Source organism: Pundamilia nyererei, unplaced genomic scaffold (assembly GCF_000239375.1).
Source record: "Pundamilia nyererei isolate P.nyererei 1_Seehausen unplaced genomic scaffold, PunNye1.0 scaffold00348, whole genome shotgun sequence".
NCBI lineage: Eukaryota > Metazoa > Chordata > Actinopteri > Cichliformes > Cichlidae > Pundamilia > Pundamilia nyererei.
Window position 1 is genome coordinate 368,951 of NW_005187749.1, and position 22,033 is coordinate 390,983.

General features: G+C 41.3%; 1 protein-coding gene across 6 annotated transcripts in view; it reads left to right on the forward strand.

The window, feature by feature from the left end:
* The window catches only part of nav3 (neuron navigator 3), a 184,254-nt gene that overhangs the window by 140,992 nt on the left and 21,229 nt on the right, over positions 1-22,033 (forward strand). For 2 of the 6 annotated variants that reach the window (XM_005752184.1, XM_005752185.1), the window contains exons 13-23: positions 4,643-4,766; positions 7,003-7,312; positions 7,844-8,570; positions 9,803-10,228; positions 10,942-10,983; positions 13,480-13,637; positions 13,904-14,098; positions 14,491-14,543; positions 16,829-16,852; positions 18,039-18,062; positions 18,272-18,349. In XM_005752184.1, coding sequence (XP_005752241.1) covers positions 4,643-4,766; positions 7,003-7,312; positions 7,844-8,570; positions 9,803-10,228; positions 10,942-10,983; positions 13,480-13,637; positions 13,904-14,098; positions 14,491-14,543; positions 16,829-16,852; positions 18,039-18,062; positions 18,272-18,349 — 2,161 coding nt within the window. The remainder of the gene's footprint in view (positions 1-4,642; positions 4,767-7,002; positions 7,313-7,843; positions 8,571-9,802; positions 10,229-10,941; positions 10,984-13,479; positions 13,638-13,903; positions 14,099-14,490; positions 14,544-16,828; positions 16,853-18,038; positions 18,063-18,271; positions 18,350-22,033) is intronic. The other 4 variants (XM_005752186.1, XM_005752188.1, XM_005752189.1 and 1 more) reach the window with 3 other exon arrangements.

Below are 22,033 nucleotides of genomic sequence, written 5' to 3' on the forward strand. Positions count from 1 at the left end.
GACTCCCAGTCGAGCCACAGCTCCTAGCTTCTCTGCTAGGTGGGGTTTTGCCTCTTGGTAGTGTAGGCGTGGTATTGAACAAAGTAGAACTCTTCTTTGATAAAACAACAGACAGCACCCAACCCATGGGAGGTAAGTTGATGGCAAAGCTGGAAACTGCTCTATACCTAAGCTCTGTTTTGAACCTGTGAACACTGTCGTGTGTGTTTTGAGCACCGTCATATTGTACAGTTTGTTCTGATAGCTCGGCTCTGTAAGAACTCCATCCGAGGAGAAAATGAGCCTATTGCTTGCAAATCATTTCAAGTCTATGACTTCCATTTTTTAATGTTTTTTTTTAAGTCTTACTGCAGGAGCTCAGTGGCATTAATTTGGATTAGTCTCTATGCAAATGAGTGCTTTCCATTTACATTATTTAAGTCTCTACATTTGTCCTAAGAGGTATTTACTGTTTCAAAGACAATCCACTCCACTGTTTTAGACTAAATTAAAATGCTGCTCATCAGGTTTGATTATTATCTCTGAATGTTTTTTATTGTTTGGTCGTCTGAGGTAATCGTTGTGTTCATGTCACTTCAATTTCCTGTTTATCCTCGTCATTTAAATGACTGTCTTAGTATTGTTTTTTTCTTTTGACAAATCTTTCTTTTAGCTGAAAACATAAAAATGAACACACTTAAATGTGTTCAATGTGACAAACTTACGTGTTTTTCTTTCCTGATTTGTTACATAAGAGATCCTCTGAGGAAATGTTTCATTCTTTCATCTGTACGATACCAATTTAATACTTTTCAGTACTACCGCCTCCAAATATTTATTAAAGTACTCGTCAAAATCACGCTTATCACCAAGATAAAGTGTAATCCCGAGTGCTAGCCTTTGCTCACGTCGCTAATAGCATTTCTCCTCTGGGCTGTGGAAGGAACAAGACCAGCTGTATTGAATATTGCATGAGATGATGTTTGCATGGTTGAATGGAGCCCTTCAATGCATTCACAGCATGGAGGCACCTTGCGAAAATCAAAGATTTACAATAGAATCTGCAGTGAAATAAAAACATCAGTCCAGCAGGTAGCTGTCTTTAGCTCATGAGCACTTTTTACTCAAGCTCCTTTTGGGTCAGCAGGTGCCTTGTTAACGTCCTTTTTTGTAGATTTTCCATGCTGAGATTTCCCCAGCAGGTCCCGGGGACTTAAAAATGGGCCAAACCTTTTTATAGCCCTAGTTACCTTACAGCTCGATACCACTGAATCTGTCCTATACTGACTTATAACAAGTTGCACTATGTAGGACATTACAGCTGGAGACGTCACAGCATCACGAGGGAAGTCGCATGTTTTCACACTATGACTTGATTCACACCATCTTCTCATTTTATTGCCTTGCTTTTGAAATAAGGGAGAGAAGCCGGTATCTCCACTCGAGTAGTCTGTTCTGTACATTGTGACTTATTGTTAATTTAAGAAGCTATGACACAGAAGTCCGGCCCGCCTGCCTCCTGCTGTTGGGTTACTGAGTTCGTCTGTGCCATTTTTAAGGATACCACTCTCTCCAGTAGGAGATGCTGTGACGTGCAAGTCTGAGAGGAGGAGCTTGGTTTGTCAGAGTTCTGCCAGTTTCAGGGAGTCATCCTGATAAAATATTCAGCCCCTTACAGTCAGCCAGGCTCTAAAGCGGAGGAGGGGAATGTATTGTTGTTTTCTTTTTGTATTATCAACACTTTATCCCAGGAAGTTCCACAGAGCGTGGATGCTGCTCTGCAGCAGTCCCCAGCCAAATCACACAAACCAAGACCAGTAATCCATTACTGTTCACTGAGCTCAACTAACACTGAAGCTCCAGTAATAGGAGTCTTCTCTGAGCTCTGTGCAGGATATGTGGGAGCTGATCAATACCGGTTCTCAGCTGTTACCTGAATTTGTGCTGAGATATCTGGAACTTATTTTCCTTTGTTTTGTTCAGTATATTTTGTGTGATTAGAATCCCAAAATATCATCTTGTTTATTCCAAGAATTCTCTATTTTTCTCCAAATATAGCACCAACATTAGCAACACTGTCTCACTAAAGAAAGATGCTGCCATTGCTCATTATACTGTTTAACATAAATTGGTTGAAGATGGATTTTTAAAGAAGTGGATGATAAAGATATTGAACATCTACATTTTGTAGTTATGCATACAGCAATAATTCAGCGTGATTCAGAGTTAATTATGTAAAAAGTCATTCAGTCGTTCCCCGACCGTTCAGAAAAATTCTTCACAAAGATGATTTTTAATTTTACATTAGAGAGGCCACCAAAGAATGAAAGGGCAATCTGTTGTTACCAGGGGACCAGTGCAAAATAAGTCTTATTTTGAAGTCAGTGAGCTTTTTCACTGCCATCTGCCTTTGCTTACTTATTATGATGATAGTTTCCCACTGCTGTTTCACCATTCCCTCGTTTGCATTTTGTAACTGCTCAGCACTTGATTTATCGAGTCCAGTTAATCTCAGTTTGGAGGAAATTGCTAACAGTGTGTAAACAGAGAAGTTTTAAAATAAGCTTGAATGATTTTTGGTGTGCAAAACCATCTGTCTTTGATCTCTGCTTATCCTGTCTTAAAAATTGAATTTAATGTTCAGCTTTTCATATCAATAATTTTAAGTTTAATTAGACATAAAAGACATCTTTCTGTGTTTCTGCTAACAAAAATGTTTTTTTGGCGGGGGGTTTATTTTGGAGGGCTCCCAAGTTCATTTGGAGGTTTAAGTTAGACTCCATCTGCCCCTGTTGTCTGTCACGCTGAGGAAGGCTGGTCTCACAGGAAGCAGCAGTGTGCGGCGTAACTCCCCCTGTCACTTTTGTAGTTTGTGAGACAAGCTGTGCTGAGCAAAGGGGTAACTTTAAATCAGATCATGAAGGTGACCACCACCAAAATTTTAAATGCATCTTAAAACCAGAACAAACCTGTACAGTTACCCTGGACACTCATCCAGTGAAAGCTAAGCCGCAGTATCAGCTTAAGAGGAAAAGATTAAAGCAAAGCAAGCCAGGCATGTTTCACTGCCATTGATCAAGCTTTGTTTGTAAAAGTCTGGCATGTGCAGAAACACACTGAGTGCAACACTTGGTTTGACTTGTGTTTGATATTAGAAGCTCACTCTCAGTGCTCAACAGCAGCTTCTTTTTTGTTGAATAGCTCCTCTAAAGCTGGAGATACACGACTGAAAAGCTCAGACTGACAGCTGGGATACCATTTATTTTTTGTGCGACAAGCTTCTGCTGTGCTTTATTCCTCCATCTCTGAGACGTTTTTCCAATAATGGCTTTGAGTTGAAGGAAAATGAAATCTCAGAATAAAAAATTAGAATGACAGAATAAGAAATTGGCTTTTGATGTTTGCTTTTGTGCTTTTTTATAGAAATATTTATTTTTACATGGGGCAGGTTTTTTTCCAGCCTAAATTTCTAGAAATGTTGATCTCATTACAGATTGTTTCACCTAAAGTTTCCTGCAGACATTATGAGTCAGGGGCCTGGTCAGATTTGGGCTGTGAAGATAAATGTTGCTCATTTGAAATCTGTCAGAAGACCAAATCAATTTTGCATTGCACCAGTGGACAACTGGGTTGCTATGTGTCTGCTCACCGCTAAATTCATTACAGGTGTCAAGTGAATATACACCACCGATTAATATTTAGTGCCTCAGGCACTGTGTTTTTGTACACCTTGGTTTGGGAAACAGGAGTAGAGTAGGTTTCTCTCTTTATTATCATGCCTAAAAACACAATTAAAAGGAACAAAAGTCAAGTTATATGCATGTTTTAAGCATAACAGCTCTTATGCTTTTGACTCAACAGCACCATCATTTTCTCTGGGCTTCTTCTGCACATGTCTGCACATCTCCAGCTCTCCTACTATCCCGCCTCTCCTGCTTTCTGGGTTCTCCATTTCCAGAATTTCATTCTTTATGTTTTTAATTCTGATTTTATCTTTTTTTTTAACAAAATGAACATTTGTGACATATCAAAGCCCCTTGACATTGTTGTCTGTTTGAATATTATAGGGTGATGTGGTGTGAGCACTCATTTCGGTACATCTTTATTTGTTTTTTCAGAAATTAAAGTCTTGGAGCTATTTGGTTAGATTTGTCATGCTAATTACGGGCGTGTCATCGAAACACACACAGACCAACACACAAAGGCAAACACACACAGATGAGACTCGATATGTTGGTATGTAAACCAGTTGTTGTGTGTGAGGACTGTCAGGACTGTACATGTGTCTGTGAGCTGTCACATCTATAGTGCCGGCCGACTCTCAGTTTGCCTGTCTGAATATATGTGTGTAAGAGCTCAGTGAAAGCAAATACAAACTAATGTATTATTACTGCAGGTGATTAATTATGTCTGATAGCAGCAAATAATGCTTGAGCTTGCAAACACATAAATTTACATTACATTACAAATGTCATTTTGTGGGGAAAACAATTAAACTGGGAAGTCTCAAAAACTCATGATATCAAATTATGCACTAAAGGAGCACAGCGGTTTGATGACTGGAAATGATTTGCTATCGTGGATGGTTAAAAGATTCACCCTCATTCTTCTTGTGGCCTCACCATTGTCTTCTTCTTTGTCCGTTCTCTCTCTCCTGTTGTAGCTGGGACGACAGCAGCTCAGTGAGCAGCGGCCTAAGTGACACGCTGGACAACATCAGTACTGATGATCTGAACACACCTGCATACTCCTGTGTCAGCTCATCGCGCAAAAGCAAAGGAGCACAGGTGAGCACATAAAAAATAACCATTCGATAGCCTCAAATAGGCTCACAGCTGGGATAGACACACGTTGTCTGTGGCTCGTCATCATCTATGACTTTTTTAGGCTTCTGTTCCATGTCTCTGCCTCTATGGGTTCAGGCAAAATTACTCATTTGTTAATTAGAGAGATTACCATAAATTCTGGTGCAGATGTTAATGTTTACATTAGTACCACCATATGTCATAATGCTTCATTTTCATTTATTTATGTGGCAAAAATATTATAAGTTGCTACATATAGTATGATTGGGGGGGTTTAGTATTAATGGTCACAGGTCAGGATGAATTTGATTAATGTTACATCTGCTAAGCATCAAAGTTATTATACAGTTTCACATTAAACTGTTTATTTTAGCTTTACCCATTTATTTTCATATAACTGTAATTTCAGTTTGTTTGACTCTTTTCAGTTCAGTTTTGATTGTTTCCTTGGTCAGTTTTTATTATTTTCATTGTTAGTTTTAGTTTCTTTGATGATATTAGATATTTGTCTAATATCTAGTTATTAGAATGAAAGCACTGCCGTGAGCGGTGTGGTGGTTAGCACTATTGCCTAGGTCCTGGGTCTGAATCCACCGTCTGGTTGGGACCTTCTGTGTGGAGTTAGCCTGTTCTCCCCGTGTGTGCGTGGGTTCTCCGACTTCCTTCCACAGTCCACAGACATGAAGTTAATGGAGTTTAGGTTAATTGGTGATTCTAAATTGGCCATAGGTGTGAATGTGAGTGTGAATGCTTGCCTGTCTCTCTGTGTTAGCCCACACAGGGTGTACCCTGCTTCTCACCCTATGGCAGCTGGGATAGGCTCCAGCCCCCCATCAACCCCCATGACCATGAATTGGATAAGCAGGAAAAAATTAGATGGATGGATGCACTCATAGTCATCTACTCTCCCATAATCTCATGAAATATATGCGCTAATACCTCCTCATGTGTTTTAGTTAAATGTAATAAATGATAAGCATATTACCATCGTGACCATGGTGTTATTGTAGGATTAGTGTTTAGTTCAAAGCCGCACTCACAGAGCATGTAGCATCAAGTCTCAGTCATGATACCTATAGAGCAATTAGCAGCTGTGAGTAACCAGTGTTAGTTGCACAGTAATTATCTCCCAAACTAAAACACATTTCCTGCCGTGACCAAGTTGAAAATCACGACTTTGCATGTCTTGTCACATCTTGTTATTTAAACTTTCACATTTCTTTCAACTTTGTGTTATGTCTTGATCAAGGCACACACCAACAATTTTACACGCTTACTTGACTTGCTTTGTTACCGTTGGGATAAGCTCCCATTATAAACTGGCGGTGGAGTGTGTGAAAGAAGCAGGCATGGAGAGTTTCATTTTTTTTGGTGTTGCATTGCATTGGGACAATGTGGGATTGAGGATTTATGGTGATTTGACATTTCCTTTGATAATATTGCAACAATAGCACCAAATCACAGCAGTATGCATACTTGCTATAGTGAGAGCAGGACTGTATAGTTTTATAGTTTGAACAGTTCCTATTTTTCTTAATTTGATTTCTATATTTGTGCTCAAGGAATTAACTGTGGACAGAGGGCCGGTGCTCGGTTCTCCTCAGAGACGTTCACCGTATTCTGCCAAGTATTCTTGGCCCCTCATGAAATACCTAACAGACTGGGCTCTTAAGAGACTCTACTGTTGCTAAGGAGACTGACCATCTGTTCCGGTAGGCTAGCTGTCACTGCTATGTGTTTGAGTTTGTGTGGGTGCGTTCATATGCGCCTCAAAAGCAGAGATCTGGATGTGGGAGATTCCAAAGATAGCTAACACTTCACATGCAGACATAAACCACGCTGCTCAGCTTGTGCAGAGACTTACTTCTTTTTGCTGACTCTTTGCTGACTGTATTGCTTTAGTGTGTCACCTTTCAATAGTTTAAATATTGCATATAATTTTCAAAGCATTGTGACTTATTTGATTTCTTCCATTTAAGGCAGGGTTGACAAACCAAGATATAAAACTTGCTTGCAATCATTTCCTGTCACTGCATTTTTTATTTTTTTGCATTCTTTATAAATATTGTTAAGGAACTGCAGTGATGATCAGGTAATGCTTTTAAGACTTACTGGTATAAACTGCAGCCCAGAAGCATTACAGTTTTGTTACTGAATTCTTCCATCTATTTATCAGTTTGTGTGCACTCCCTGATTCTCTGTATGACAACCCCCACAGTCCCAGAAAGGAAGCAGATCCAAGCATGCGGAGCAGGTGGTGAGCAGCAGTTGGGCTGGAGCTGAAGACCTGAAGAAGGTAGAGGAGGAGCTGGATGCAAGCATGGATCCTAGCAGTGGCTCTTCCCGTTGGAAGACCTCCTCGTCTTCCCCATCCTCCCAAACCCAGGGCCAGTATGAGGACGCCAGTCAGAAGGCAGCTGCGCTGGCCCAGATGTCCCAAACAGGCTCATGGAGAAGGGGTATGACAGCCCAGGTGGGCATTACACCACCCAGAACCAAGGGGACGTCCGCTGCCCTGAAAACACCAGGTAGGAGAGGAAGCCTGCCATCTTTGTCTAGAAGGGATTTTGGAAGTAGAGCAATTATACAAAGCGATTATAGACTGGGACAGAATTAAAATGTGACTTTTTGAACAAAGGAGACTCCATTTTTTAAAAAAACCCTAATCTACAACATATATTGACCGAGTATTACTGGTATTAATATTAGAACATTAAAAATGATTGTATCTAGGTGATTTCCTAGTGGATGTTTTTCACATCAGACATCAGAAAGTGATCTTTATAGAACGAGCAAAAATATCTTTAATGGGCTTACGTGATGCTGAAGAAGAAGTCGTAATAATAATGTTGATTTAAGATGAACATGACTGAATCTTAAATGTTTACTAAACACAGCGAGTTGTGCTTCAGATAACTTGGTTGGTTGTAGCATGAGCAACGATTGTTGTGATTCTGGCTGTGGGCACCAATATATTGATTCTATGGCACCAAAGGGTAAACTCTGAGTACAGATGATGTGATGATTGGTGATATTTTTGGATTTGTGTACTTTGACAGGCAAAACCGATGATGCAAAAGCCTCAGAGAAGGGTAAGGTGCCTTCCAAGAGCTCATCTGGCATCCAGCGCTCACCCTCAGATGCTGGCAGGAGTAGTGGGGACGAAGGCAAGAAACCCCCTTCTGGCATCACACGCCCACCCACCACAGGCTCATTTGGTTACAAGAAGATCCAGGGTGCCACTGGCACGCTAATTACCTCCAGTGGTGCGATACTCGCCAGTGGCTCAGCCACCCTGGGCAAGGCACCCAAATCTTCAGCTGCCATCAGCAAAGGTGCAAGCATCAGTGGTGTGCGGAAGACCAGTCTGGATGGCTCACAGCCCCAGGATGATGGCATCCTGCTCAGCTGCAGTGGCTCGAAAGTGACCCTGCAGTATCGCTCCTTACCCAGGCCAGCTAAATCCTCCAGTGGGGTGGCCGCAGGGCGCAGTGGGCATCGCTCCAGCTCCAGCAGCATCGACTCAAATGTCAGTGGCAAGTCAGCTGGTGGGGCAACAACGCAAACAGGCACTAAACGCAGGGATGGAAAAGTGGGCTCAGAACGCTCTAGTCCCATCACCATCAACCAGACCGATAAGGAGAAAGTGGCGGTGTCAGATCAAGACCCAGCAGCAGGACTATCCACCTCCCCAAAGTCTAGCCCCACCTCCACCTCAACAGGCCAGTCAGGCCTCAGGCAACCAGGCTCCAAGTACCCCGATATCGCTTCTCCAACCTTTCGCAGGTCTGATATACCATACGCACACACTGCACTCATTCTGTCTTTGTCCCTGACTTTGTGTTTCTGTGTGAATCCAGCATTTCATCACATTTCTTTTTCAATTCCCTGATTGTTAGTTAAAAGCAGCATCTTTTACAGCAAGGACATTTGGGGCAGTTTTTTTTGAAAGACTGAATCTTTTCACCATATCTTCTCCAGAATTTAGGCGAGTTTAATCCATTATGATACGTGGTGTTTAGTGACGCTTTTCCACTGCAGGTTATTCCCCAGGTTTCTATAACGGAGAGAAAAGATATCCATAATGTCAAAGTTTCACTTAAAATATATGCCATCTCTATCAATTTTAGATATGTTTGGATGTGCAAGATGAATATCAGACACTTAATGAATCATATTAGATTGCCTCCGTGGAAATATTGATAGAGTCAGTAGACTTGGCTGCATAGCTAAGGGGTGCCATAACATAGATTGCTCCCTGGTGTAGCTGATAAGTCACTGCAAATGCAACACATCTTTACCCTGAAGATGAGGGTCTGATGGCTTTTCATTCAGCAAATTCAACCCAGCAGTGTTTATCAGAACTGACAAGAGACAGGACTTTCTCTGCACACCAGTCCCTCACTCATTAGAAGCATGCATTCGGCAGGCGCGTCCAAACATCCGTCCCATCCAATCTGTCAAGCCAACACGTTTCATCTGCATGTCATAGCTTTTTTTCTTCCCCCAGAGTGTGTCACCTATATATTGTGTGATTGCGGTGACAGAGTGGGACAGGCACAAGCAGAGTAGCAGGCTGCCTGAGCATATGCAGAAGGCAAACAGGGTTGAGTGGCCTAACAGATTAGGTTATTTAAAGTCACAGGGTTGAAACGGCGAAGCTGTGAAAGCAGATGTGTCAGTGTAAATCACTGAGAGTTCACATCTAGCCGAGGTCGAGTTCGCTGCCAGGGAGAAATGTATTGTAAAATGTGCTTAATATTTTTTATCTGTTATATAAAGTTGTTGCTACAGCAAAGCAAGGGGATGTTTATAAAAGCTGCTTTCCACTATCCTAAAATGGGTTTCTTGTGACCATTGTAGTAGTTTTCTTTGTAATGTTTGACCAGTGAGATCACTGCACTTGTCACACCCGAAGTATACCAGAGTCCTTAAATTTTCCAGTAAGGATCTTGCAGATGCTCATCACTTGTCTTTTGAGCATTTCTAAATGATTGCACCCACCTCTCTGCCCTCAGATTGTTTGGTACCAAAGCTAGCAGCAAGGCCAGCTCTCCTGGCACGCCCGACTCTGGCAAGTGCCCCTCAATACTGGGCAGCCCGCACGGCACACTGGCGAGACAAGCCAGTCTGGACTCGCCTTCCTCTGGCACTGGGAGCCTGGGCAGCGCTGGCGGCCTGAGCGGTGGCAGCAGCCCTCTGTATGGTAAAACCCCAGACATGTGCACCGACTCCCCGGCCTCCAGCCCAGCCTCTGGCCTCTCCCTGCCCTCCAACGCTCGGCCCTGGCCTGCCTGTAGCTCATCTGCTGGCAGCAAGGACACACTGAGCTGCCAAAGCATGACCAGTCTGCACACCAGCTCTGAGTCCATTGATATGCCGCTGGGCCACCATGGGCCCAAGGTTACACGAACCGGCAGTGTCAAGTCCACCCTGTCTGAGGGGTGAGTAGCAGGGAATACGATTGGGAAGAATCGTATTCATTGTTTCATTTGAGAACAGAGACAAAACGTTTATCTCCCTATCCTAAGATGTAGACATACAATACAGATGAATAACAGAAAGAAATCATTCATTCACAAAACAGTTTGGTTCAATTTAAGTTTCTTTTTCTGGCATGGTTTTGATACTAAAAATAAATAAATAATACCTCCTCTACTCCTAAATTTCACATATCTGCACAAAACAGTTCAATCAGTAGTTATTGTCTCAAAGTGCTATAAGGATAGCAATTAGCATTAAAGACATTTAACAGTCCTGATAGTTTCACAGTCCAAAGCCATGACAGAAAAAATACCACAGTAGATCATTTCTGACACCCATTCCTACGTGTAGCCTCTATAAAGGCCTTTCCATTTTTTTGTCCACACACTTTGCATGAATTACATCATAGAGCATAGAAGCAGCAAACACATTTATTTCCCCTCACTAGTTCAGCTGTCTCAAAAATGAAACAATCTCAATTCTGCCTGTTTTATCCACGTAGTCTTTTGCACTGAGGTGCATTAGTAATGTCTTAATGGATTTTCCATTGTGTGCATCTTTGTGTATGTCAAAAGTCAAGTTTGTAAAATGTGACCAGTTCTTTTTCTTGTGTATCACAAAACAAATGTTTACAGGTGTTCATCTAATTTGCTCATCCTCTGTGTTTTAACAGCATGCCACTTGACAGAAACACACTTCCCAAAAAGGGACTGAGGTACAACACATTTGCAGCCACATTCCATGTAGATCACATGCATACATGCATCTGCATTCTAATGTCAGGCTTTCCGTGTTGTTTTTCATGTGTCATTATTTGCACAATCCATAGCAGTGTTTCCCAGGTAAAAGTCATCAATAAACAGTAAAATATTTAGTTTAAAGCAGGGGTGTCCAACTCCAAGCCTCAAAGGCGGTGGCAGCTGATTTAAATGGGTAAATGACCTAAATGGCTAAATGGTGATGAACGAATCATTTGATTCAGGTGTGTTTACCCATTGTGATATCTAAAACCTGCAGGACACCGACCCTTGAGGCCTGGAGTTGGACACCCCTGCTTTAAATTATTAGATAAATGAATCGATAAAAATTATTAACTAGTTTTTCAACCACTCTCCATCAGTTCATGTTCAGAATTATGTATAATTAGGCTGAGGTGATAATGATAAAGTACACAGGTTTGATAAGGATGTGGGTCAATGAAAAACTACTGCTCAATAAAAACTTTTTGAAGATTAAATAAAAACTGAGAGTCGATATAAAAAAAATGAGCGTAAACATTTATGTTTACACCATCTGTTTACATCCTAAGTATGCTTAATAGCTCTTTTATGAACTGCAGATTTACAGTGTGTGACTCCTTTAGTGATACAAGCAGATTGGTTCTGATTATATTAGCACTTAAGTCAAGCACTGATCAAAGGCTGTTGATAAAAAGCAAACATCGCCACCATAATCTCACCTAAATGGATGGTTAATTCCCTTGAGACACTAATAAAGCATGACCTGCTTTATCATCCATAATTTACAAATGAATATCCTGTTGTGTTTATTAAGACTTTAAACTACAGAGCCTAACTCACCAGGAAAATGTTTATTGAGGTCACAAGCATTGTTTTCCCACAGTCTTGTTTTCATCTTGAGGAGTCAACCCCCGCTGCCTAGGAATAATGTCGTTTGAAAACCTCCTTTTTTTAGCCCAATAAACTATGTCCATCTTTTCACATACAGTCTGTTTACATTTGACTAAATATATAGGGAACTCATATTTGAGTCTAGTTGTGGATTTTTTCTCTTTCAACTTTTAGAGTTTTTTCCCTTCTGTTTATCATGCAATTATGTAACAAACTCTGGAGCTCAAATTAGATTTTGACTTCTTTGAATTGATGCATAAAAAAAAAAAAATCTCTAACATACTATGAATGCTATCTGGGATGATGAGGGAGCAGTGTGTTTTTCCATCTGTCTGCTTGTCTGCTTCTCTGTGCTCATCCTAATCCTACACTCATCTCATGCAAAGTTAGAAATGTGGCAAACGCAGCCACTGAGTTCTTTCTCGGCTTCCGAAAATGGCTTAAACTTTCCGATAACATTTGCTCTGTTAGCTGAGGCGAGTATAGAATGAATGTTTTGAATTTAGCTGTAACTGAGTGGACGGAAACTGAAGCACCATGACCTATTCATCACAGTGGCACAACTGATACAGGGAACAGCCTTTCCAGCCAATTATAGAGTACTGCTGGAGAGGTGTTGGATGGGGCATGCTGGGTGTTCTTTCATTTTTCGAGCATTTGACGCTCGGGTTATATGGAGCCTAAAACCATCTGATCTCGCACGACGCTTTTGCCTTTTTTGCCTCAGTGCGGTCTGCAGTGTTCACTTTAACGTTTTTATTGGCAATGGCAATCTGTTTTCATCTTAAACATGCCAAATAGCTCTTTTATAAACTGTAGACTTTCTACATGGGGAGCTTAGATTAATAGATTTGCCTCCTTTAGTCATACGCTGTAAATAAGCGGATTGGTTGTGATTATATTAGCACTAAGTATACCGACTCAAACACTGACCCTTGGATATTTCAGTCTGTTCCATTTCAACTCCAGCTGCAGTCTGACAGCACTCAGTGCAATCTTAGACGCCCAATTGCTGCTGGAGAGAAAAGCGAGCACAGACGCAGGACTAGAGCAGGGTCAGATGTGACAAGCGTAGTAATGGGGGCGTTGGAAGGAAGAAGCCGCTGAAAGGAGATGAGTGCAAACTCAATTATCATCCTCAGAGGATTAAATATGGCCGATTGTCATGTGTGCGATAAGGGGGGCTTCTGCTGCTGAATTACTTTAGAGTTTGGGAGAGAGGAGATCAACAGCAGAGTCTGTGTGTTTGGCAGCTTTAAGCCTGAGTAGTGTGTGTGTGTGTGTGTGTGTGTGTGTGTGTGTGTGTGTGTGTGTGTGTGTGTGTGTGTGTGTGTGTGTGTGTGTGTGTGTGTGAGAATATATATAGTTATTATACATAAATGACTGCATGCGTGTAGATGCATGCACATCCACTTCTGTGTGGTATGGTTTTTAATATTTTTATGCCATCTGCTCACATCCTTCTACTGTGTAGCTTCATTAGTTTACACGTCTTCATCACTTGAACTTTTAAGTAATAAAGTTCATTACTAAAAAGTAATGTCTTGCCTTGAGTTTAAACTGTGTTTCGTGGGTTTCAGATACCCTACCTCCTCCAGGCAGACATCTCATGAAGAAGGGAAGGAGTGGTTGAGGTCCCATTCAACAGGAGGTCTTCAGGATACTGGCAGCCAGTCCCCTCTGTCTCCTCCTGGAGCCTCTTGCACCACCACAGGAAAATACCACTACTCCAACCTCTGTGAGTCAAAAGGAAAAAACCTATTGTGCCTAAAATGTGTATATCGTATCAACAAAGGCTATGATAGACATATGAGCACAAAAAGGATCCTTGTGATATGATCTGTAATTAATTAAAGCATTCTTCAGTGCATAAATAAATAATCTGAGGTGATTATTATTTAACAACTTGTTATAAGTAGGTTTTTAGTGCCTGCATGAATGATTGATGACTGAAACGCACGTGAAAATATAACATGGTAGATGTATATGTTTTGCTCTGTGCAGTGAGCCCCACCAACATCAGTCAGTATAACCTGCCACCAGGCAGCAGCAGCATGAGCCGCTCCAACAGTATCCCCACCCAGGACTCCTTTGAACTGTATGGAGAGGGTCACCCACTGGGTGGCAGCGCAACCTCTCTGGAGGAACGACCACGTGCCATCAGCCGCTCTGGGTCCTTCAGAGACAGCACTGATGAAGGTGAGACACACACTCATTCTCGACGGACTGTCCAGAACAAACCCAATTCCTCACAAAGAAGCTAAAACAGTGAAAACAGTTTTTACTGTCACTTTCAACAAAGCAAAGTCCCACCAGCTATCAAGTGCTTTGATACCAGCATTGCTGATAGGTCTCTGTTCTGGTCAGCATTTTAAATTGTTTTTTTTTTAGTCCCACAACTGATTGCAATTTTTCACTTTACATTTTCTGAATAAGTAAGCATAAGAGCTGCTGACCAATCAGCCAAATAATTTCTAATAATATAAGTATTGCAAACTGAGTCACAAGGTGAAGACAGTTAAAGGACAAATATCCACGTTTTACCTTAAAAGTCTTTGTTTACTCATGTGCACCGTCTCTGTGTCTTACAGTCCATGGCTCCTCACTGTCTTTGGTTTCCAGCACGTCGTCACTGTATTCTGCGGTAAGTATCTAAGAAGTGTGACAGAAATCCCTACTGAGAAAAAAACCCTAACCATAGCAATATATCTGAGATTTCACTTCTATTATTTTTTTCTGTAGTAATAGCATTCCATACAAACATGTCAATTTCTATATTGTAATATAAATAATTACTTAGAATCACTGTGTTCAGAAGGATTTTCAGAAAAAGGAATTGACTGTAACTATTTGCAAATATTTACCAGGATTGGGTGACAATATTTTATTCAGTCCTAATTGATGCCTTCCTCCACTCACATAGAGCATTTTGAAGTTGGCAAAAGCAGTTTAGCATCTTCTCTGCCTTTCTCTTTTGGCTTCTAGCCTTTAAGAAGACGCCACTAGGGCTGGGCGATATGGCCTAAAATTCATATCGCGATATAATTTGAAGCATGTGCGGTAACGATATATATCGCGATCTATTCTTTTCTTCTGTATAACGTATTTTCCACACTATAAGGCACACTTAAAATCCTTTTGTCATCACCCCACCAGGGAGTTGGATGAATAGAGTGGACACTGAAGTTTGTGAATGCGATAACCTGAGATCAAGGCGACGTATGATGATGTGTTTTGAAATTGATACCATTGGTGCATCTACTGAAAATTTGAGTTCCAAATTCAGTGAACTCACATCCTGTGAACACAATACATCAAGGAGGATGTCATCTAGGACTTTCAAAGTGATGCCATAGGTGCATCTACATGCAGGCTGAGGGGTAACACTGGCAGCTGCCAGTAGGGATGGGTACCGGTATCGTTCTGACATAAACGGTAGTAACCAGACCGAAAAGCAGCGCACATTTTGGTGCTTTATTTCGGTGCTTTTGTTTTCCTGAGATGTCATACACTTTGGATTCTAGCCAATCATTTTACGTTTTCAAGGATAGTAGGCGGGCCCAGGTACGTACGATCTTTTAGAGCAGAGCTACAGATTAAAAATGCCCAAGGCGAAGCGGGCAAAAGTCTGGCTGTACTCCACAGCAAACTCAGCAGCCTGCAACAAGTGCTTTAAGGTGATACTGTGCAAAGGATAACCTCCTTTGCACAGTATCACCCTAAAGCATCAAATCCGATGAAACACCTGGTAACACATAGCGGGTTTTTAAAAGCCGAGAAATGCACCGTATTTGATAGCTTTGGCTGCAAGAGCTCACACCGAGCACATCTACTGCGGGTGTGGTGCCTGTTATCGGACCCGGAGTTAGCAACGTCCCCCAAGAACCAGAAGAGTAGAGTCCTGGCCCCTAGCCCTGCCAGTGTAGCAGAAATGATGACGGATGATGATGGCAGCAGCAGCCGTTCTTCTCTGTGTGTGAAGCTTGATGTTGTTCGTGTGTAATTTACGTTGAGTAGGCCAAAAAGGCTAAAATGACCAAAGAAAAAGTGGAAAACAGTTAAACATGAGAGGCTTTTGGACAAAGTTTGTTTTTTCCATTGTTTAAGCACTGCTTCCAGCCAAGAGTGATACCATATATGCCCTATAGCTGCAGAAAAGCCTAACATTGTTAACTTTTTACACAAAAACAGCAAAACATAAGAGGTTTTTGGACAAAGTTTGTGTTCAACGGTTCAGCACCGTTTCAAAAGTACTAGTTTGTCACCGGTATTGGATAAAACCTAAACGATACCCATCCCTAGCTGCCAGTATTTGAAACAAGATTGATCTTCAGACTGTTTCAAACATTTTTTCTGTTGAGCTCCAAACTTCATATGTTTGCATACAAAAATAAAATAAAACTGAAATCATCTTTATTTTTTAATTTGAAGGGTGAACATCTTTTCCGTCCTCTCCTATCAGTGATGTTACGTAGCATTCAGTCTTTCCCTTTTCCCCTCTATTTTTGTAGAAGACAAAAGCAAGTTTCTGTGACAGCATTTGTCTGAAGTAACAAATTCTTGACAATTTAGATTCTGCAGTAATAGCACATGCAGTGCTCGACTCTCGGATTCAGTGAGGTGGGGGATTAGTTGTAGCAAGAGGAATCGATTACCACACACGTCTGCCCGTTTCAGACTGCGCTAGCAATTTGCAAAGTAAACGTTCAGATGAACGATGGAGATGGTTTTGTTTACAAAGTTTTCCATCAGGTTGAGTCATTCTGTACATAAACCATTTCCTCTTTAATTTTTTACATTTTCTGTCATTTTAATCTACTTTTAATTAAAATTACCCTTTTCTTTGCTTTTGGTGCTTTTACTGATGGAACACATCTCCCCAGAGCAGCGATCAAATGTTTCTAAACTGTGTTTGCTTGATTCTTACAGACAGAGGAAAAAGCTCACTCAGAGGTAAGGGCGGCTAACATTGTGTCCATCTTTCTGTTTGCATGTATGCTTCTCCTTATCAGCTTTCAGCTAAACAGGCTTATAGTTAGAGCCACCGATGCCTTGAAACTGCTCGGTACAGTCACTGAGCAGCTCTGTGGTGTGGGTGAAGGTTCGAGTGCCTTGAGTCTTGCTGTGCATCCCTAAAGGTTACTTTTGACCCATTTGATTTGATTTTGTGTGGGATTTAGTCTAAGATGTCACGTGCATGTCCCTGTTGGCTGATTTCTGTGTCTGAATGTCTTTGTGCTGCACAGCGTCTGTATTCAGAGACAATCTGTGCATGTCAATCAAAGCACAAACAGTGATATCTATTTGATTTCTGAACTAAACAAAAGAGTGTTTTGTGAATAAATAAAAGTAAATTCTGCAATCAATTATTTTAGCTCTATGTTGCATTGCTTTATCTAATCATGCATTGATTTCATCTAGATCATAAATATCTACACATCCTTACTATTCTGCATAGCTTATTGTTAACTCATTACAAACACTTACTCTGTAATGGGATCCATGCCCTGACCTTTGGCTCTTGTTCAAAAAGCCTATTCAATTTATCACTGATTCTACTTTGATTTTCCAGTTTTATGGTTTGACTTTCATCCCTTTTGTCTCTACATGTGCTTTAAGCGTAACTTTGGGTCAAACAGTGATCGCAAATACACTGCAGTGTTTGTTTTAACCCTGCCAGATAAGTGGAGTTTAGTATTCCGGGACAGCTCACTCTGTGCAAACTAACAGTTGTGGACTACAGTGACTGTGCAGTAAATCTAAACACATTTAGAATTCAAAACAAATATTAAAAAGGACATTATATTTTTGAGTGACTGAATAAAAATATACAGCTAATCTTATCATATGATAATCCAGAAAACTGTTCTTGCATTCTTGCACTGAGCTGTCCACCTTGCTAAACTGAGACGTCTTGCTGTTGTGAATTATAGAAGTATGAATTTCAGGTATTTGCAAAAACTTTTTGAACCATCTCAGGCATAAATGTCTCCATTTCCTCGCTTTGCTGCGCAAACCATGAAAAGGAACATTGCTGTGGCTTGTTGATAACCTCTGTCTCTCCAGCCACATCAGGACTTGCTATTTGATGGAGGCATGCAACATAGCGTTAATTTTTACTCTTTTCTTTTCAATCAAGGGCCAAACAGTCCAAAATTCCACGGTAATCCCCCACACTTTATGTTCACACTTCACCCCAGTGTCTTTTTAAACAGTTTCCCATGTGCCTGCACAGTTTTCTTTTTACATCAGAGTTATCACCATGGGAGTTGCAAATTCACATCGTGTTTACATCACAATCAGTCTTACTTTCTTTATGGTTTTTAGGCGCATTAACCGAATGTTCACATTTCGTTTTTCCTTCCCAACCAGCAAATCAGAAAGCTGCGTCGGGAGCTGGACGCCTCTCAGGAGAAGGTGGCGACTCTGACATCTCAGCTGGCTGCCAACGTGAGTTTATTTACTTCAAAAGGTGCCGTCAAAACAGCCTGAACATTTGCACGATAACCTGCTGTCAGAGAGCTTTTATGGGAAGCGCTGCTTATTGAAGGAGGAATACAAATCTTTAAGACACCCTCTAAATCCTTTGCTGTGTGTTTGAAGCCCTCATGTGTGCATTTGCTTTTGCCTGTTTGTAGGTTTGTGTCTGTTTTCTTGTCCCAGGTTAGAGCTTTTCCTTGCGTATGCTCGTGTGTCTCATACAGCGAGGATTGTCTCTCTGCTTCTGTCTCAGCTGGTGGGTTTTCAGCAAAGAGCCTCTCCCGAATTCAATCAAGCAGAGAGAATAGAATAGAGATAGATGGCTGAAGAAAGAGAACAAGGAGATGAGGATAAGTGAATCTCGACACAAGTGCGTCATGCGTGGGTGAAACAGAGTAAGATGCAGAGACCTTCAACCCAAAGACAAAGTCGTTGTGGAGATTTAGTTAGACTGACTTCAGCATCTGACTCCACCTCCCTACCATCAATGCCAAGTGTCTGATCGTGCGTGGAAGCAGTCAGGTTGCTTGCTTCAGTCCTCTTCTTTGATCACAGAGTTGTGCAAAGCTGAAACTGAAGGCAGAGTGTGAAAAAGGCAAAAACAATTCACAGATATTTAAAAGAGCATTATATTTCAGTCTTTCCTGATGATAGTTGACTAGTTGTGCACAATAGCTGATGCAAAACCCTTTGCTTTGCTGTTTTTGGTACAAAGAAGTGTTGGGAAGTCATGTTACTTATTTATGACATAATGGGTGGATGTAATAAATGTAGCTGAGATTACATTTTATACAAATGTACTTTCTGATGCAGTTTATTCGCAGGAGCACTTAAAATTTATAGGTGACGAGTTGCACTGTGGATCCTCCACGTCGTGAAATTAAATAGCAGTGTAATATGCAACTAGTGTCATAACCAAGTCATATGTAAGCACAGACAAGAGAAACCCACATACACTAGTGACATATGCTAGAAGTGCATCACACTACATCTACATGATAGCATGGTGGGTTGCTAGTGTTCTAAGCTCATCTCATCCTCCCAGTGGGGAGTGTAACTGTGGCAATATCAACCTCAGGAGTCCTCAGATACTCTCCACCCACAGTCCAAATCTCATTGTGATGTACTCAAGACCTGCCACAGACGGGTTTTTTTATCATCTCTGTTACTGCCCACACTCTCACGTGTATGAGAGTGTGTATTTATATATATTTATAGGTGTATAAAAGCCTACACATTGTCACTGGTAGCAAATATAAGAACTCTTTGATGTGCAAATAAAAGTAAAAAGTTTTTTTTTTTTTTTATATCAGTGCCTTAGGAAGAAGTTTTTAAAATCACTTATAAAATGTAGCTATTTATTTGTTAATTCTGTTCAGCTTTGGTGTGAAATAAAAGGTCATTTACATTTGTGTGTGGCTTTCACTTCAACCCACATTTTGTGAGCGTGACACGCAGCTTCAAGCATCAAAATGTCAAAGAATTTTTTCCCCAGCTGACAGAGAAATCTTACAGAATCTTACATTCCTTTGACAACAGTTTAACAATAACAAAGTCATGATGAAGGCAAAAGATACATTTTAAAGCTCCATGGGGAAGGTGTCGTCTTTCCGTGTCATCGCTCACTGGCGTGGTGCTTTTTCATTTCATCCACACAATTTATAAAAGAGGACCAGAGAGGAAATGTGCCGTGACTGAGGTCATCTTATCGTGATCTTATTACATTTGCTTTGCCACTGCACTAACGATTATTATTATTTTTCTTGGGTTTGTGCAGGAAATTGAATGTTGATCTTATATAATATATATTATGCTAAGACACACTGTGCCACAGTCAGTGTTCTCATACTGTCTCACCACTGCTTTTAGAAACACACCTAGCCTTGCCATCATTTTGATACACTAAATATTTTTGGTTGTATTGGAGCAAAATAGACTAGAATTAGCAAAACTGACACCCCATCCTGCTAAAGGGACTAGGGGGCAAAAGTATTGGTCAGTATTTTCTTTCAACCATGAAGGAGATTGGTTTTCCTGTCTTGGCTGACATACTGGGTTTAAGAGTTCATACAAGCAACCCTCTTCCCCCAGTCCCCCCCCCCCTTCTCACCCTTCACTTTGTCAGCCTGACCTTCTTCCCTCTCCTTTTTTCTCCTTTCTGCTCAGCTTAAAAAAAGAGTCAACCCTCCCCAATATTTCCTGTTCGTTTTCCTTTTCCTCCTTCCTGACTTTGGGCCTCCTCCTTTTGTCACCTGCCCTTGTTTTTGTACTGTACTACAGTGTAGGATGTAGCCCAGCAGTAGTTGCTGGCTTTGAACACAGTAGTCGTGACTCTGTGTTGTTGGTAACATATAACACCCTCGAGATGTTGTGTACATCGTCAGAGGTGGCATCAAGTAGCTGGGACTTTAAAGACTTTCTCATCATCTAGTTCTCTGATTTGGCCTACTGTCAACCTTTACCTGAGACCCCAGGATCAGGACAAGGGTCAGAAAACACTATCTGGCTCAAGCCTCCAGAACAGGACAGATGGTTCAGCCCTGGGATGCAGGAGAGTTTGATTGGTGCCTCCCTCAGAGCTGACAGGTGGGCTGGGGGTTGATGAGTTGGAGCCTCACAGGTGGAGTTGGAAAGAGATGTGGAGTTAGAGGGATGTGTCGGAACAGTTGGCATTTCTAAAGGTCAAGACCTACGCTGATTTAGCCAGGGACACAGAGTGGAAGAGGCAGCACAGGGTGCTACTCCATGCACGTGTCTATTTATGGACTTGGATGGGCCAAATGTCGTCATAGGCATAGAAAGATGAGGACTTTTCTGATTTTGTCACAACTGTTAGAGGGCAAGATCAAGAACAAATGCTGCTGAATTCGGTAAATGAAAGTGTATAAATGCACTTGGGTGTTTGTGCGTGCGTATCTGTGTGTAGATTTGTCTGGGCATGCTTCCCACCTCTCTGTGACACACCAGGCTTGACAGGTGACTCGGTTGTGTCTTGCTTAGAACGGGAGAATGAACGAACAGCACACACACAAATGAATACACACAAAAGTACATGCAGCCTTGATGAACATAAGGCTTCACCAGACATCCCTATAAACACATATAGATAAAACACATGCACAACCAAATCCACACACGCACACACACAAAACCATGATTCCCGCAGAGCAGATGGCATGACGTTGCCAAACATTTACCATCTTTCAGGTATCAATGCGTTCTTATTCTAATTAGCTGAGAGAGACGTCTTTGGCGTCCACGGTGTTTAATTCACAGCAGTTGGATGCAGCAGTGAAGTAATACAGTGCTCCCTCTTCAAACCTCCTCAGGACGGCACAGCCAAAGCCTTCAGACTCGTGGGCAAATAAAATTTCCACACCAAGCTTTTTTCTGTCCGCAGTCATCAAGCGAAAACTCACTTCAAAGTTATCAAAACGCACCAGATGATTCTCTGTCAGAGCTCTTTTTTTCAACAGGGGTTTTAAAAACATTTTAATGTTAATTTATAAATGGCCAAGTAGAAATTGCGTTTATTGTATTGACCAAGAAAAGTCAAATTTCATATTGAACTCAGTTCTGAGATTTACTTTTGTAGTTTTGCATACAGAATGTGTTGGGGCCTGTGTGTGTGTGTGTGTGTGTGTGTGTGTGTGT